This window comes from Lepidochelys kempii, chromosome 1 (genome assembly GCF_965140285.1).
Source record: "Lepidochelys kempii isolate rLepKem1 chromosome 1, rLepKem1.hap1, whole genome shotgun sequence".
In the NCBI taxonomy this organism is placed as follows: domain Eukaryota; kingdom Metazoa; phylum Chordata; order Testudines; family Cheloniidae; genus Lepidochelys; species Lepidochelys kempii.
In genome coordinates, this window is record NC_136380.1 from 60,419,733 (window position 1) to 60,435,690 (window position 15,958).

Below are 15,958 nucleotides of genomic sequence, written 5' to 3' on the forward strand. Positions count from 1 at the left end.
ACAAGCTTTGGAACTTACAGAGCTCTTCTTCAGGCCTGGGAAACTTACTGTGTCACAGCTAAATACAAGATCAAACAGATAGTTTAGCATAAGTAGTTAGCACATATTCTAGTTAACACATATTCTAAAGGACGATTCAAGGTGAAGTGTCCAATTATAGCCAAATAAAAATGATTAACGTATTGAGAAATGTTCAGTGCTAATTAGCTGGAGGGGGTGACTTGCATAAACTATTCTTATGTGTTTTTGGGAGTCTCTCTCTGTTCATTATAGTTTATCATTTTAAGCAGAAAGTCTATGGTGGAGAGGGTCTAGTTTGAAAAAGACAGACCATTTGCTTGTCATCTGGATGTTCTAAATCATTTTATATTGCAGTATACCCAGAACGTGCCAGATGCTGTGTGAGTATATAAGAAGCCAGGCCCTGCCCCAAAGTCTTTTTTACTGAAACAAGTCAATACATGCAAGGTAGGGAAGAGAGAAACAATATACAAGCGAAGTGGTCAAGGTGGTGGTAAGCACAGGTTTTATTATCATATGCTCCTTGATATATATATATTTTGTTGTGACTGTATAAACTATCCCCTTGCCCCTCTATCTTGCCAATATTAGTTGGCTAATTTCTTGTAGTAGTGGTTCTTAGGGATTTAATATAAAATATTAGAATATGAACCAACTAATCTTAATGAAGGCGAGGCTTTAATTTCAACAAGAATTAAGACCCATTCCAGCACATCATGTTTATGTGATTGAGTGTAGGTAGTCAAGCTATAGAGAAACAAATGTATGCTCTGCTCTATCATAAAAAGGTGCTGAAAGGGATGAGATGGTGCTTTTGTTTTCCATATTCAGCAAAATCACCAGTGAGCACTGTAAAAATGGCAGCTGCTACACTGTAAAACGAGAAATGCTGCATCTCTACGTATGGTGGTCCTACATATGCTAACATGCAGTAGGGATTCAGGACGTATGGAAATATACAGCAAACTCTTCTGAGCTTCTTGCATTCATATGAAACCAATGCCCACATTGTCTGCAGCTGGCCCCTGTATGATTAGACACCCACTGAAACCTGTATTGTGCTCGCATGAGTCTTATCTTCCAGCCAGTGGCTAACAGTTCTGAGCAGCGTTAACTTTCCACATGCTTACTGTAATAACACATGGCGTTTTCCAAGGGTAGCATATTGAGTACCCAGGCTTTTCCATGTGGCTTTTCTTAACTGCTCGGGTCCACACTCGTTTATTTGTAGTTCAGTGCGCTGGTATTTTATGTGCTTGATTAGCGTACTAAATGAACAGCTTTGGGCTTTGCTTAGACTTCTGAGGCAGGTTTACAATGAAGTTATGTGTTGCAGTGTATTTAAGCTTTGTTTCCCCTAAACTTGACATACTTTCTCCAGGTTGCCTGGATAAGTTAAGTACTGTTTGTATTTTCAAAAGACCAAGGTCCCTCAAACTGTCTCTACCTTTGACAATTCCTTCCTCCTCCCTCCCTGCGACCCCCCATGCCCTTGACAGTTTTGGAAAACAAGGGTAAGTTTTTCTCTTGGAAAGCACTTAACATATTGTGGCTAGTGCAAAGAAACACATAACTAATAGTAATGCTTATTGTTACACCTACAGGTGCTACTTCAGATTTAAGCATAGGAGCTATTTCCTTGAACCGTTCCTTGCAGGATACCTTCATGCTTCCTGTAGATGTGGAGAAGGTGAGAGCATTGCAGTTATGGATCTATTGTGCCAATATTCTAGTGCAGAATAATCACTTATGAATAATTACACTTGATTGTTTGCTAGTCAGTCTACGTAGAACTGATTCCGTCTGATTGGCTTTAGAAGAACAAACTTTAGTGATGCCAAAACTAGTCTTTTACAACTTGCTGTTTTTCTTTTTTTATTCTGTTTTAGGATGAGCATTTGTACAAATTAAAATTCAGCCCAAGCTTTTCAATATTGCCCCTTCTACACACCCTCCTTTCACTCACTTCAGGGAGTGTAATACTTTAAAGATACTCCCTTTTCATTCCAAACATTTTCCAAACAATGTTTTCCCCTTTCCTATACCTCCATTTTATCTACATTATTTCATGCTATTCTGTGATAGTATAGCACAGGATTTGTTTTGTGCTAGTGTTATGTGAAGGAGTAAATAACACTTCCTTATTCACTTTATCCACACCAGTCAAGATTTTATAGACCTCAATCATATCCCCTCCTAGTCATCTCTTTTCCAAGTGGAAAAGTCCCAGAGTTTTTAATCTCTCCTCATATGGAAGCTGTTCCATACACCGAATCATTTTTGTTGCCTTTTTCAGTACCTTTTCCAATTCTAATATATCTTTTTAGATGAGGTGACCAGAACCGCATGCAGTATTCAAGGTGTAGGCATGCCATGGATTTATATAGAAGCATTATCATATATTATGTCTTATTATCTAGCCCTCTTCTAATGGTTCCTAACATTCTGATAGCTTTTTTTGACTGCTGCTGCATTTTTAGCAGATGTTTTCAGAGAACTATCCACAATGACACCAAGATCACTTTTGTGAGTGGTAGCAGCTAAGTTAGACCCCATCATTTTGTCACCCTGCCTATCAGTGGCAAAGCAGGGAATAAAACTGAGGTCTCCTGAATTCCAATCCAGTGCTCTGTCCACTAGGCAGCACTGCCCCCTCTACACAAATGATCAGGAGGCTGTCATCTTAGAGGAAAGATCAAAGAGCTCAGTCATGATGAAAGGGAGAGGGGGAGAATATAACAACTATTAAAGGGTTCAGACACCAGGGATGGTACAAGGGGTTTAACTAGAAGTAATGGGATAAAACTAAGAGGGGGGAATTAGGATGAATATCAGGAGAGAACTTCCTGACAGTTGACCTCTATTAGACAACGGAGTCGTCTCCCATGGGAATTGGTAGAAGATTGGACAAAGCACTAATCTACGTACTGAAAGTTACAATCCTGCCCTGGGAGGGAGAGGGAATAGATGACCCAATAGGTCTTCTTCACCTTTCTCCTATGACCCTGCGCTGTTTCCTGAAGGGAAGGAGCTCAGCGTATAAAAGGAAGGTGGCGAAAAAGGGGTGAGAGCAGAGTTCGCGTAAATGGAGACTGTTTGCTTATATAAGTTCCTCAATATGCAAGAACCCACTTGGCAACACAAACCCTTGCAGGCAAGTTCTTAACCATTGGACATGGCACAAGTATTCTCAGATCTGCCAGTGACCTGGTATTAACCCCCATTGGGAATCCATCAAACTTTCTCTGAATCACCTTGGTATCAGTATTTCCCCTCCAGGAAAAATTGGCTGTTTAATTTTCTTTCCTTTGTTAATGGTATGTCCCAAAGCTTGTTGAATGGTTTCTGTGGGAAACTGTTAACAAAAGAAGTGGTGATAATCGAACATCATTTAGTTTAAGATAGTTTCTTCAGGCACCCATGTGAACTTCTTGAGACGTTACGTGAGGGCCTGTACTGTTGGGGAAATGCCATTTTATTGGACTTGTTTAGAAATAAAATCTGTTGTTCACCTCTTTCTCCTAAAGATGGTCAAAAAGTTGAAGAAATGTCTACTGTAGTTTTCATTTTTAATTGTTCTTAAGTGATGATAATTTAAGTGCTTATTACTACAGCTTCCCGATACACTGCTGTGAAGAATGTTGTAATTACAACTGGTGCCATTTTTAGAGCATTAACTCAATTTGTTAGTGGACTATTTGATATCTACATTCACAAGTTGCAACATTAGATCCCGAGAGTATTTTTAAGCAATGAGCTTTCTTATTGGACCTTGAAGTTGCATGCAAGCAAGCAACTCCATAGTGGGAGCCAGGGGATCTGTGTTCCATTCCTGGCTTTATCAACAACTTCCTGGGTGATCTTTTGAGCTAGTCACGCAAGTTTCCATTTTCCCACCTGTAAAATGGGGTTAATTATACCTTGCAAACATTAAAGAATTAAGTCAGTGAGATAAGCAAGTGCTTTTGCACTTCTGTTATCATCCCTCATCTGAGAATCTCAAAGTAGTATTAAAGCCTGCCACACCTCACCGGTTCAAAATTAATATGCACACTAAAGTGTCTATATATACTTCACTCCTTTAATTAAATCCTAGTAAATATGCTACATGGTTTAACATATGCTTACTAAAATTTATGGGTAATCTTGGGAATATGCCCTTAAAAATGCCTAAATATACACACCTGCCAAGAGACTACTCAATTAAGCATTTGAAGTTTCTTCCTTTTGATTTCAGAGAGGGAAAGAAAATAAATGCAACAAATATTCTTTAAAAACATTAAGACCAACATAAATTGAGTTTCTTGGATACTGTACCTCTTACCCACATTATTTTATTTTAATTTCCAGCAGCTTCTTAAATTAAAGGCCACGTATGCTTTAAGTATGCATTCTTGGCTTGTTAATGTTGGGAAGAGAAGCTGACACTAATTACACTAATAAGTAAACTAGTAATAAACATTCCTCTTTTCTGTGCCCAGGAGAATGCACACTTCTTGGTTGCAGATATGATTATAGCATCTCTGGAGAAAATGAAGTGCAGTATCCTAAGTCAACAGGCAGAGCCCTGGAATGCAGAAGAAACCAGTGGATGGCTAGGCAGCTATCAGACTGATTCAGAAATATCCTCTTGTACCAGAGTAAAGACACAATCTGCTTCTTCTGCTTCTTCAGACAGTGGCTATGAAGGTAAGTTATTTCATTTTAGCCCATAATGTAACGCTTCTTGCCTGTCTTTGCCCGATTACCCTACAGGAAGAGTTGGGATGGGTGTTTCTCATAAGTGAATTCCCTGTCCTGTCTAATCTTCACTGACTCCCCAGACAGGCTTCAAAAACAAAAGGTCGCTTGTCCTATGATAGAGGTGGGCAAACTGCGGCCCGTGGGACCGTCCTGCCCAGCCCCTGAGCTCCTGGCCCGGGAGGTTAGCCCCTGTCCCCTCCCCCGCTGTTCCCCCTCTCCCACAGCCTCAGCTCGCTGTGCTGCCAGTGAGCTCTGGCCGGGAGGTGCAGCTGCAGAGCCGCTGCCTGACCCGGGAGGGATAGCTCAGTGGTTTGAGCATTGGCCTGCTAAACCCAGGGTTGTGAGTTCAATCCTTGAGGGGGCCATTTGCGATCTCTGGCAAAAATTGGGGATTGGTCCTGCTTTGAGCAGGGGGTTGGACTAGATGACCTCCTGAGGTCCCTTCCAACCCTGATATTCTATGATTCTATGACCTCTATGATTCTATGACCTCTGTGCTGCGTGGTGGTGTGGCTGGCTCCAGCCGGGCAGCTACCAGCGCTCCAAGCAGCACGGTAAGGGGTCAGGGACCGTTGGGGGTGGGGTGTGAGGGTTGAATAGAGGGCAGGGGAGTTTGGAGTGGTGGTCAGGGGACAGGGGTCTGGATAGGGGTTGGGGCGGTCAGATGGTGGGGAACAGAAGGGGGGTTTTATAGAGGCCGGGTTCCCAGCGGGGCAGTCAGGAAGGAGACGGGGGGTTGGATGGGTCGGTGTTATACCAACAAAATAAAAACCAGCAGGATCTTATTAAAGGGAAAAAGGCAAAATACCACATTTATTGTGAATACAGAAAGAATCATAGTAAGCAGTTATAGCTATAACATTCCATTCAATCTCATATTTATTCTCTCTCTCACACACACACACACACACTGTCTCTGTCTCTGTCTCTGTCTCTCCAAGGTTGTTATCATAATTACCAGCCTTAGAGTTGCTCATACCAAGCCACTGGCCAGGTGGCCTGGACATGAGGAGGGAGCAGGGCCTTGTCAGATGCTCCTCTGATGCTCCTGGAAGTTGGTTTGCACAATCAGACCCCAAAGTTCTCACTTTCTAGAGTCCATTTTTATAGGAATTTCTTCCTATGCCAGTCTATGGGAATTGCTTCATCATGCTGTTGCTGAATCAATCAGCAGATGTCGCATTCCTGACAGCTCCATGCTGCCAGATGTTATCTTGTTCTTTGGTTCTCCCATTCTTGAGGCGGCTGGGTGGATTCCAGTCTGCCCTCCGGGGGTCTTCTGTTATTTCCACTTGACGCCTTCTTCGGCTGATGGACACTGGATTCTTAGGCTGGCACCTCCCTGATCATTCAGTTACTAACCACACCAAGCATCCATCCACATACATCCTCTATCTCTATTTTAATCACAATTGTTAATACAATAAAAGGGCGGGGAGTCTCTGGGTGCTGTTTCTGTTGTTACAGAGTATTGCTTTGAGTCTCTCTCTCTCTGTGTGAGTAGTTGTTGTTTACAAAGAATTGCTTTGAGAACAGACTCTGTCTTAGAATGTACTAACACAATTGGCAGCTTGCAAGTTTCACACACAGAGGGAGAGAAATAGTACCAAAAACCAAGAGACCTCTTAATTAGTAATACCCTGGAATTTAAACTATGGGGAATCAAACTCATTTGTGATTTTAATACAGAACTTCTTTAATATGATCCAACGTCGGTGGAGGGCAGTCAGGGGCAGGGGTTCCAGGGGCAGTCAGGGGACAGGGAGGGGTGGATGGGGCAGGGGTCCTGGGGGGGGCTGTCAGGGAACAGGGGGGATTGGATGGGGCAGGAGTCCCGGGGGGGGGGAGGGGGCTGTCGGGGGCATGAAGCAGTGGGGGTTTGGATAGGGGGTGGGGGCTGGGCCAAGCCTGGCTGTTGGGGGAGGCACAGCCTCCCCTAACCAGCCCTCCATACAATTTTGGAAACCCGATGTGGCCCTCAGGCCAAAAAGTTTGCCTTCCCTTGTCCTATGAGATGTATCCCTGATAAATTTGATTCTCCAAGTTATTCCCATGCTTGCCAGTTTTTCTTTAACATTCACCTCTGTGCATCTTTTATGGTTTGTCTCTCTCTTTGGAGTGTGCATGGGGATATATGTAGTTCTTTGTGCTGGACTGTGATTCACCAGAAATCGTAGTTCATGTTCCTTGTTAGTGAAACTGTCAAGTTAGGATTTAAAAAAAACAAAAACAAAACCAACCCCACCTTCAAGTGCAACATTTGTAATGTGTGGTTTCTTCATCTTCCTTTTTCGTATTACGGGATATGGAGTCTGACTATCATCATTTGATTTATAACTTACTTCATTAGTTCACGGATCAGTCAGCAGACATTTGAGTAGGATGAAATCTCAAGCAGTATTTGTGCACATGTAGTATGAGTCAGGGTAACAAAGGCTTATGATATTGTAACACTGTACAGTACATGAATTTGTAAAATGGGCATGTCCCAAAAGGAATTTTTATACATTGTATAACATGAATCTAAACGATGTAACTTCTTGGGGGGGGAAATCACTGAAGTAGAAGTGTGCGGGGTGGGGAAGCATATTACTATTAAATATTTATAACTGCAGTAGTTAATACAGGCTTCAATCAGCTTAGGCCCCGTTGTGTTAGGCACTTTACAAATACAAAAGAAATGACAGCCCCTACCCCAAAGAACATACAACCTAAAAGCTCATTCTACATTTAGTGTGTGGTTTTTGTTTGATGGAGAGGGAGGAGAAGACAGTGACAGAATGTTTAAAATAGTGCACAGATCTAAATGTATTAATCCCTCCATGAAACTCTTTTAGTAATGAATCACTTCCTTTGTTAAAGGTTGTGCTGTGCTGCAGGTCAGCTCATCAGTAAATCCACCATCACATCATGAGGCCGGTAGATTTCACTGCGATAGTGACTCAGACGATGAATTTGTAATTATTGGTAAGACTTTCAAACTATGCAGATGCAACTTGCAATGAGTCTGGATGGATTTACTAACTACTTCAGTGCCACTTTTCCAGAGCTACATGTTGCCATAGTATGTATTTTATAGTACAAACTCAGAGGTGTATGGTAAAATTTCTCTCTTGGTAATCATGCACTACTAATGGGAAGAGTTGAAATAGCTTTGCATAAGTGCTAAAACTCTATCATACATAATAACAATACAGGAGTTCATTTCTACAGCAAGAATACTTTCCACTGGTTGACATGTATATTAACGTGCATGCGCATTGTACGGGGTAGTGCCCAAAGTGTACCCACCACAGATTCCCTATATAGCCCCTAAGACACCTGAGTTCAATTCTCTGCTTTGCCACAGGTTTCGTGTGTGACCTTGGGCAAGTCATTTAGCATCTCTGTGCCTCCATTACCTATCTGTAAAAAATCTGAAAAGCTAACACAATTCAAGACAAAGAAGAGAACAGTCTTACAGAAGAAAGGGACATCATCAATAGGTGGACAAATTACTGCTCTGATCTATAAAACCACCAGACAAATGGAGATCCTAGTGTCCTAGACAGCCCAGAGTCAACAGAGGAGGAGGACTTTCCAACACTGCATGAAGAAGTGGAGACAGCTGTGAAATCACTCAAGAATGGAAAGGCTACAAGTATTGACAGTATCCCAGCCGAACTGATGAAATTCGGAGGAGAAATAGGAATAGATGTACTTACCAAGATCTGCAACAAGATCTCGCAGACCAATGAGTGGCCCTCCACGTGGACATAGTCACTAATCATCACTCTGTCAAAGAAAGGCAATTGTGTCAAAATTACTGGACCATAAGCTTAATTAGCCATCCCAGCCAAGTGATGTTGAAAGTCATATGGAACAGATTGAAGCCACAAATGGAGAATATCATTGCTGAAGAACATGCTGGCTTTCGTGCTGGAAGAAGTATCACAGAACAGATTTTCAATCTTCGTGTTCTATGTGAGAAGTACTTACAATACCAGCAGGATGTCTATCCCATCTTTGTTGACTTCAAGAAGGCATTGAGTATGGCACACATAATGACTGATGCCATAGATGACCACATATGGACAGTCAGCACTGGGGGGGGGGGGCGAACAATCTCAAATCTTTGGTTTGCTGATAACATTGCCGGCCTGTCAGGTAGCGAAGATGAATTTACCAACCTTGTGAAACGATTGGATGAAACCTCCTCAAAATATGGCATTGAAATTAGTGCAGAGAAAACCAAGCTGACGACAAACAAACATGACTGGGTCAGCTCACATATCCCTGTCAGTGGACAAGAACTGGAGACAGTGAAACAGTTTAATTATCTGGGGGAAATCATCACTGATGAAGGATCAAAGGCAGAAATTCTGGCAAGAACTGTGCAAACAGCAGTGGTGGCAAAGCTAAAGCCAATTTGGAGGAATAAGAACATCTCCCTGGAAAATAACTGAAAGTTCTGCACGCACTGGTCATCTTCGTTTTTCTGTATGCGTGTGAGGCATGGACTCTTACGGCAGAACTTGAATGGAAAATACAGGTAGTAGATATGAGATACTTCCGTAAAATCCTGGGCATCTCCTACTTCGACCATGTCACTAGTGAAGAGGTCCACAACATCATCACCCAATGCACTGAGTCATATGAAGACCTCTTGTCGACCATGAAGAAGTGCAAGCTGAAGTGGTACGGCCATGTAACAAGATTATCTGGCCTATCCAAGATCATCCTCCAAGGCACAGTACAGGGGAAGAGAAGAAGAGGTAGACAGAAGAAGAGATGGACAGACAACATAAGAGTGGACAGGAATGGACTTCGCAGATACTCATCACTGACACACAATCATCAGGGGTGGAGACAATTGGTCGATTCCTCATCAATGACGGTGCCCCAACAACCAATGTGGTTATGGGAGTGATGATGATGATTGATGAAAATGAGATAATAGCAGTTCCTTATCTGACAACGCTCTTGTGAAGATAAATATGTTAAGGATTGTCAGGTGCTCAGATACTATGATGATGGGAGCCATATAAGATCCTAAGGGCTTGTCTACACTGGCAATTTACAGCACTGCAACTTTCTCGCTCATGGGATGTGAAAAAGCACCCCTGTGAGTGCAGCAAGTTTCAGCGCTGTAAAGCACCAGTGTAGACAATGCCTCAGAGCTGGGAGCCGTCCTCCTAGCACAGGGAACCACGCCCCCTGTGGAGATGGGTTTTTTTTTTCTCCCAGCGCTGCACAGCGACCACACAAGGCATGTTAAGCTTTAGCATTGCCAGTATAGACTAGCCCTAAAGTAGATAGAATACAATGGTAGGAGGTTTTTGCTTTTGTTGGGCTAACAAATTTTTTCTCCTTTTCTGTAGAACTTGAAGACTTGGAAAATATTGCAGCATCTCCAGATAAAAGGTAACTTTTTGTATTTCTCGTAACTTAGTAAATAGCCAGGTGGCAATACTCTTCCCTGCCACATGGTACTTCTCCTAAAGAGAGGCAGGAAGGGAACATAGTTTTTGATGGCTGTGGCACAAGGGTCCTAGAGGTCATAGGTGAATCAAAGTGGGGAGAGGAGGGAGGGTGTGTGAGGAATCTTCAGGGATGTGGAAGACACAAATCTACTTATGAAATGCTGCCATTTGGCTTGCTTAATTTTCAGATTATCTTTTGATCCGGGCTGCAATTCTGCTGAAGTAACAGCACAGAAGCTATACCAAGCATTCAGGAAATGTTGGTTACAGGCAGAAACTAACATTCAGCTGTCTAGGAGCCTGAACACAACTAAGCAGAAAGTAAGTCTTTAAACAGAAAACAATGTGCTTATTATTCAGCGTGTTCAGTGCAGCTGCCTCATTGGCAAGGGGAGAAGGAGGATGCTTAATATGTGTGTTCAGGGTTTGGTTATTTTTAAGCAGTTTTGGGGGTGGGGGGAGCCTGTCTTGGTTAGAAAGCTCTAATGCCTTTAATTCAACGTAGGACAATCATGTAAATGGGATCTCTGTGAACACAGGAAGTCCTTCAAGAGTTGCTACTAAACATGACTTTGGGTATCAAAGCTGTGATTGTACTGACAGCTGTTGGAGTGTTGAATGTGACACTTCATTGCATAGTCTGCAAAGCATGTTAGCATCTGTTCAGCTACTAGGTTGCAGGTTAAATTCCACACTTAAGTCTGTCTTTCTGTCTTCAATAGTATGCTAATAAAGAAAATATTCCAAAGGAACTTGAGTCTAGTGGGAATCTGGCAGAAGAAATAAAGGTCAAAGCCAAATTAAGAGGAACCACAGACTGGGCCCCACCTAGGTTTCAAATAATATTTAATATTCACCCATCACTCAAGTAAGTCTCAAGTACTTGTCTGTCTGTGGGACTAGTCATTTTGTTTCTGTTATACACTGAGCCCAGTCCAAAGCCTGTTGAGATCAGTGAAAAGATTTCTGTTGATTCACTGGGCTTTGGCTCGGAGCTGTTATTCAGTACCTTGTTCTCCAGTGTCTCACTGGAAGTTGTGTAGTAATGTCTACTTTTGCTGAGTCATTATGTCCTGATTAACACTGTCTGTATATGGTTACTCAATATGGTGAGTAACTTTTTTTGAGGGTTGTGGGTAGGGTGACCAGACAGCAAATGTGAAAAATTGGGACGAGGATGGTGGGTAATAGGAGCCTATATAAGAAAAAGACCCAAAAATCGGGACTGTCCCTATAAAATTGGGACATCTGGTCACCCTAGTTGTGGGATCTTTGTTTTTTGCTCCCCTGCTGGCTCAAGACTTTTTTTTCAGCAAGCAAAAGACTGACTACGCAGAAGAACTATGAATCTCACTCTACTTAAAGTGCTGTTAAATGCACAAAGTAAATGAACAACTTTTTTTCTGCCAAATTCTGTTAAAACAACCTTGGGTGTTACTTGCAATTAATGATGGGTACAAAATGTTCAGACAAATGTGATTTTTTTTCCTGGGTTGACCGTATCCCTTTAAGCTTTCTTAAAGAAAGACTGGGGAAGTATCGCACTTCTCGCATACCATGATCTCTGGTAGCAGTGTCTGTATATTCTACAAAGATTAGCTTAGAGTTCCACTGTAAAATAGCAGACAGGACTTCTCTTTAACAACTGACTTCTCTTCCTACATTGTGGGTTTTTTTTGAGTAACATGATCAGACTTCCAAGTTGAAAATATTGATAAGTATTAGTGCAGGTGTCTGTAGTTCTGGGAGAATGTAATTGATCAGATATGCTTTTGGATAGTTAGATTTAATTTTGTCTCTCTGTACAGGAGAGATGCCGTTGTAGCTGCACAAAACTTTACTTGTGCTGGTTGTGGAACCCCAATAGAACTCAGTAAGTACTGAAACACAAACACAAACCCACAGACATACCACACCAAGCAAACCCAGGTTGTTTGCCAACCTGTATTCTTGTGCTGACATGATGCATTTTGCAGTTCTGACAATACCTTAACTAGAAGAAAATGCTCCGTGTTGGGGATGCACTTAACACAGTGCACAATAGGATCATATCACCATCTGAAATGTCATTACAGCCAGAACACAACGCCTTTCTCCATTAGCTATAGGCCACTTCATAGCACTCCTACTTATCCACAGTTGGAAGTGGTGACTTTCAATAATAAAACTGGAAGCATTATTTATGACGTTGTAAAATAGCTTGACTTTTTTAAAGTGGGCTATTAGTAAAAAATAAATTCAAGTCTCCAAGCTGCAAATCATAAATCTTAATTAGAAAATACTTTTGAAATAGAATTCGTAATCCTTGCCAATTCGTACTGTCAACTGGTCTTAAAAAGAGAGGCTGTGTAAGTAGTTTTCTTATTTTTAAAGACTTGACCACAAAACCCTGTTGGAGTTATAAAAATCTTTGGGATACTTTTTTCACAAACTGCTTAATGCATTGTAATGTGCAGATGTATCCACTTCATCAGGTCTCATTGCATGGGAAATCTCTGAAATGAGTGTAAAGCCCTATACTGGGTCCATTATACAAAGAGAAGAACAGGAGTACTTGTGGCACCTTAGAGACTAACAAATTTATTAGAGCATAATCTTTTGTGGGCTACATCCCACTTCATCGGATGCATAGAATGGAACATATAGTAAGATTATATATCTCTCTCACACACTCACACACACACACACACACACACACACACACACACACACACACACACACACGTTAGAAGTTACCATACAAACTGTGAGAGGCTAATTAGTTAAGATGAGCTATTATCAGCAGGAGAAAAAAAAAGAACTTTTGTAGTTCTTTTGTAGTTTTGTAGATAATCAAGGTGGCCCATTTAGACAGTTGACAAGAAGGTGTGAGGATACTTACCTTAAGGAAATAGATTCAATATGTGTAAGGACCCAGCCACTCCCAGTCTCTATTCAAACCCAAGTTAATGGTATCTAGTGTTCATATTAATTCATGCTCAGCAGTTTCTCATTGGAGTCTGTTTCTGAAGCTTTTCTGTTGCAAAATTGCCACCTTTAAATCTTTTACTGAGTGGCCAGAGAAGTTGAAGTGTTCTCCTACTGGTTTTTTAATGTTATGATTCCTGATGTCAGATTTGTGTCCATTTATTCTTTTGCATAGAGACTGTCTGGTTTGGCTAATGTACATGGCAGAGGGGCATTGCTGGCACATCATGGCATATATCACATTGGTAGACGTGCAGGTGAATGAGCCTCTGATGGCGTGGCTAATGTGATGAGGTCCTATGATGATGTCACTTGAATAACTATGTGGACAGAGTTGGCATCGGGCTTTGTTGCAAGGATAGGTTCCTGGGTTAGTGTTTTTGTTGTGTGGTGTGTGGTTGCTGGTGAGTATTTGCTTCTAGTTGGGGGGCTGCCTGTAAGCGAGGACTGGTCTGTCTCCCAAGATCTATGAGAGTGAGGGATCATTTTTCAGGATAGGTTGTAGATCTTCAATGATGCGCTGGAGAGGTTTTAGTTGGGGGCTGAAGGTGACAGCTAGTGGCATTCTGTTATTCTCTTTGTTGGGCCTGTCCTGTAGTAGGTGACTCCTGGGTACTCTTCTGGCTCTGTCAATCTGTGGACTCCTCCTGAAGGTCAAAACAACAGACTGGACTTCTACATAGATTGTGCACATCAACGTGCACAGGCTGAAATGCGGAAAAGCAGCATCACTTGCCCCGTAACCTCAGCCATGCTGAACACAACCCCATCAACAGCCTCAGGAACAACTCTGACATCATAATTAAAAAGGCTGACAAAGGAGGTGCTGTCATCATCATGAATAAGTTGGAATATGAACAAGAGGCTGCTAGGCAGCTCTCTAACTCCACATTCTACGGGCCATTATCCTCTGATCCCGCCGAGGATTACTAAAAGAAACTACACCATCTGCTCAAGAAACTCCCTGAAAAAGCACAGGAACAGATCTGTGCAGACACATGCCTAGAACCCCAACCTAGGGTATTCTGTCTGCTTCCCAAGATCCATAAACCTGGGAATCCTGGACGCCCCATTATCTCAGGCATTGGCACCCTGACAGCAGGACTGTCTGGCTATGTGGACTCTCTCCTCAGGCCCTACACTACCAGCACTTCCAGCTATCTTCGAGAAACCACTGACTTCCTGAGGAAACTATAATCCATCGGTGATCTTCCAGAGAACACCCTCCTGGCCACAATGGATGTAGAAGCCCTCTACACCAACATTCCACACAGAGATGGACTACAAGCTGTCAGGAACAGTATCCCCGATAATGTCATGGCAAACCTGGTGGCTGATCTTTGTGACTTTGTCCTCACCCACAACTATTTTACATTTGGGTACAATATATACCTTCAAGTCAGAAGCACTGCTATGGGTACCCGCATGGCCCCACAGTATATTAAAATTTTTATGGCTGACTTAGAACAACGCTTCCTTAGCTCTCGTCCCCTAAGACGCCTACTCTACTTGCACTACATTGATGACATCTTCATCATCTGGACCCATGGAAAAGAAGTCCTTGAGGAATTCCACCATGATTTCAACAATTTCCATTCCACCATCAACCTCAGCCTAGACAAAACCACACAAGCGGTCCATTTCCTGGACACTACTGTGCTAATAAGCAATGGTCACATAAACACCACCCCATACCGGAAACCTACTGACCGCTATGCTTACTTACATGCCTCCAGCTTCCATCCAGGACACACCACACTATCCATTGTCTACAGCCAAGCTTTAAGGTACAACTGCATTTGCTTCAATCCCTCAGACAGAGACAAACACCTACAAGATCTCTATCAAGCATTCTTAAAACTACAATACCCACCTGCTGAAGTGAAAAAACAGATTGACAGAGCCAGAAGAGTACCCAGAAGTCACCTACTACAGGACAGGCCCAACAAAGAAAATAACAGAACGCCACCAGCTGTCACCTTCAGCCCCCAACTGCCATGTACATTAGCCAAACCAGACAGTCTCTACACAAAAGAATAAATGGACACAAATCTGACATCAGGAATCATAACATTCAAAAACTGGTAGGAGAACACTTCAACTTCTCTGGCCACTCAGTAAAAGATTTAAAGGTGGCAATTTTGCAACAGAAAAGCTTCAGAAACAGACTCCAATGAGCTTGAATTAATATGCAAACTAGATACCATTAACTTGGGTTTGAATAGAGACTGGGAGTGGCTGGGTCCTTACACATATTGAATCTATTTCCTTAAGGTAAGTATCCTCACACCTTCTTGTCAATTGTCTAAATGGGCCACCTTGATTATCACTACAAAAGTTTTTTTTTCTCTCTTTTTTCTCCTGCTGATAATAGCTCATCTTAACTAATTAGCCTCTCACAGTTTGTATGGTAACTTCCAACTTATCTGTGTGTATGTGTGTATATATACATATTATCTTACTATATGTTCCATTCTATGCATCCGATGAAGTGGGATGTAGCCCACGAAAGCTTATGCTCTAATAAATTTGTTAGTCTCTAAGGTGCCACAAGTATTCCTGTTCTTTTTGCGGATACAGACTAACATGGCTGCTACTCTGAGACCTGTCATTATACAAAGAGAGGCACTCGCTCATGACTGGCAGAACAAAATTAATATTTGAGTTGACATCAAAGACTCAAAGAATCGTTAACAATAACTGTGCAAAGGAATTAGTTAGGTTACACCTGTAACCACAAGCCCCAGTCTTGAACTTGTTTTGGG

General features: G+C 42.1%; 1 protein-coding gene across 7 annotated transcripts in view; it reads left to right on the top strand.

The window, feature by feature from the left end:
- RUBCNL (rubicon like autophagy enhancer) overlaps positions 1-15,958 on the top strand; it is a 52,130-nt gene that overhangs the window by 31,599 nt on the left and 4,573 nt on the right. For 4 of the 7 annotated variants that reach the window (XM_073344470.2, XM_073344460.2, XM_078852990.1 and 1 more), the window contains exons 5-11: positions 1,626-1,711; positions 4,503-4,710; positions 7,627-7,731; positions 10,125-10,167; positions 10,415-10,547; positions 10,949-11,094; positions 12,035-12,099. In XM_073344470.2, the coding sequence (XP_073200571.1) occupies positions 1,626-1,711; positions 4,503-4,710; positions 7,627-7,731; positions 10,125-10,167; positions 10,415-10,547; positions 10,949-11,094; positions 12,035-12,099 (786 nt within the window). Of the gene's footprint in view, positions 1-433; positions 515-536; positions 1,536-1,625; positions 1,712-4,502; positions 4,711-7,626; positions 7,732-10,124; positions 10,168-10,414; positions 10,548-10,948; positions 11,095-12,034; positions 12,100-15,958 lie in introns of those variants that run through there. The other 3 variants (XM_073344505.2, XM_073344514.2, XM_073344495.2) reach the window with 3 other exon arrangements.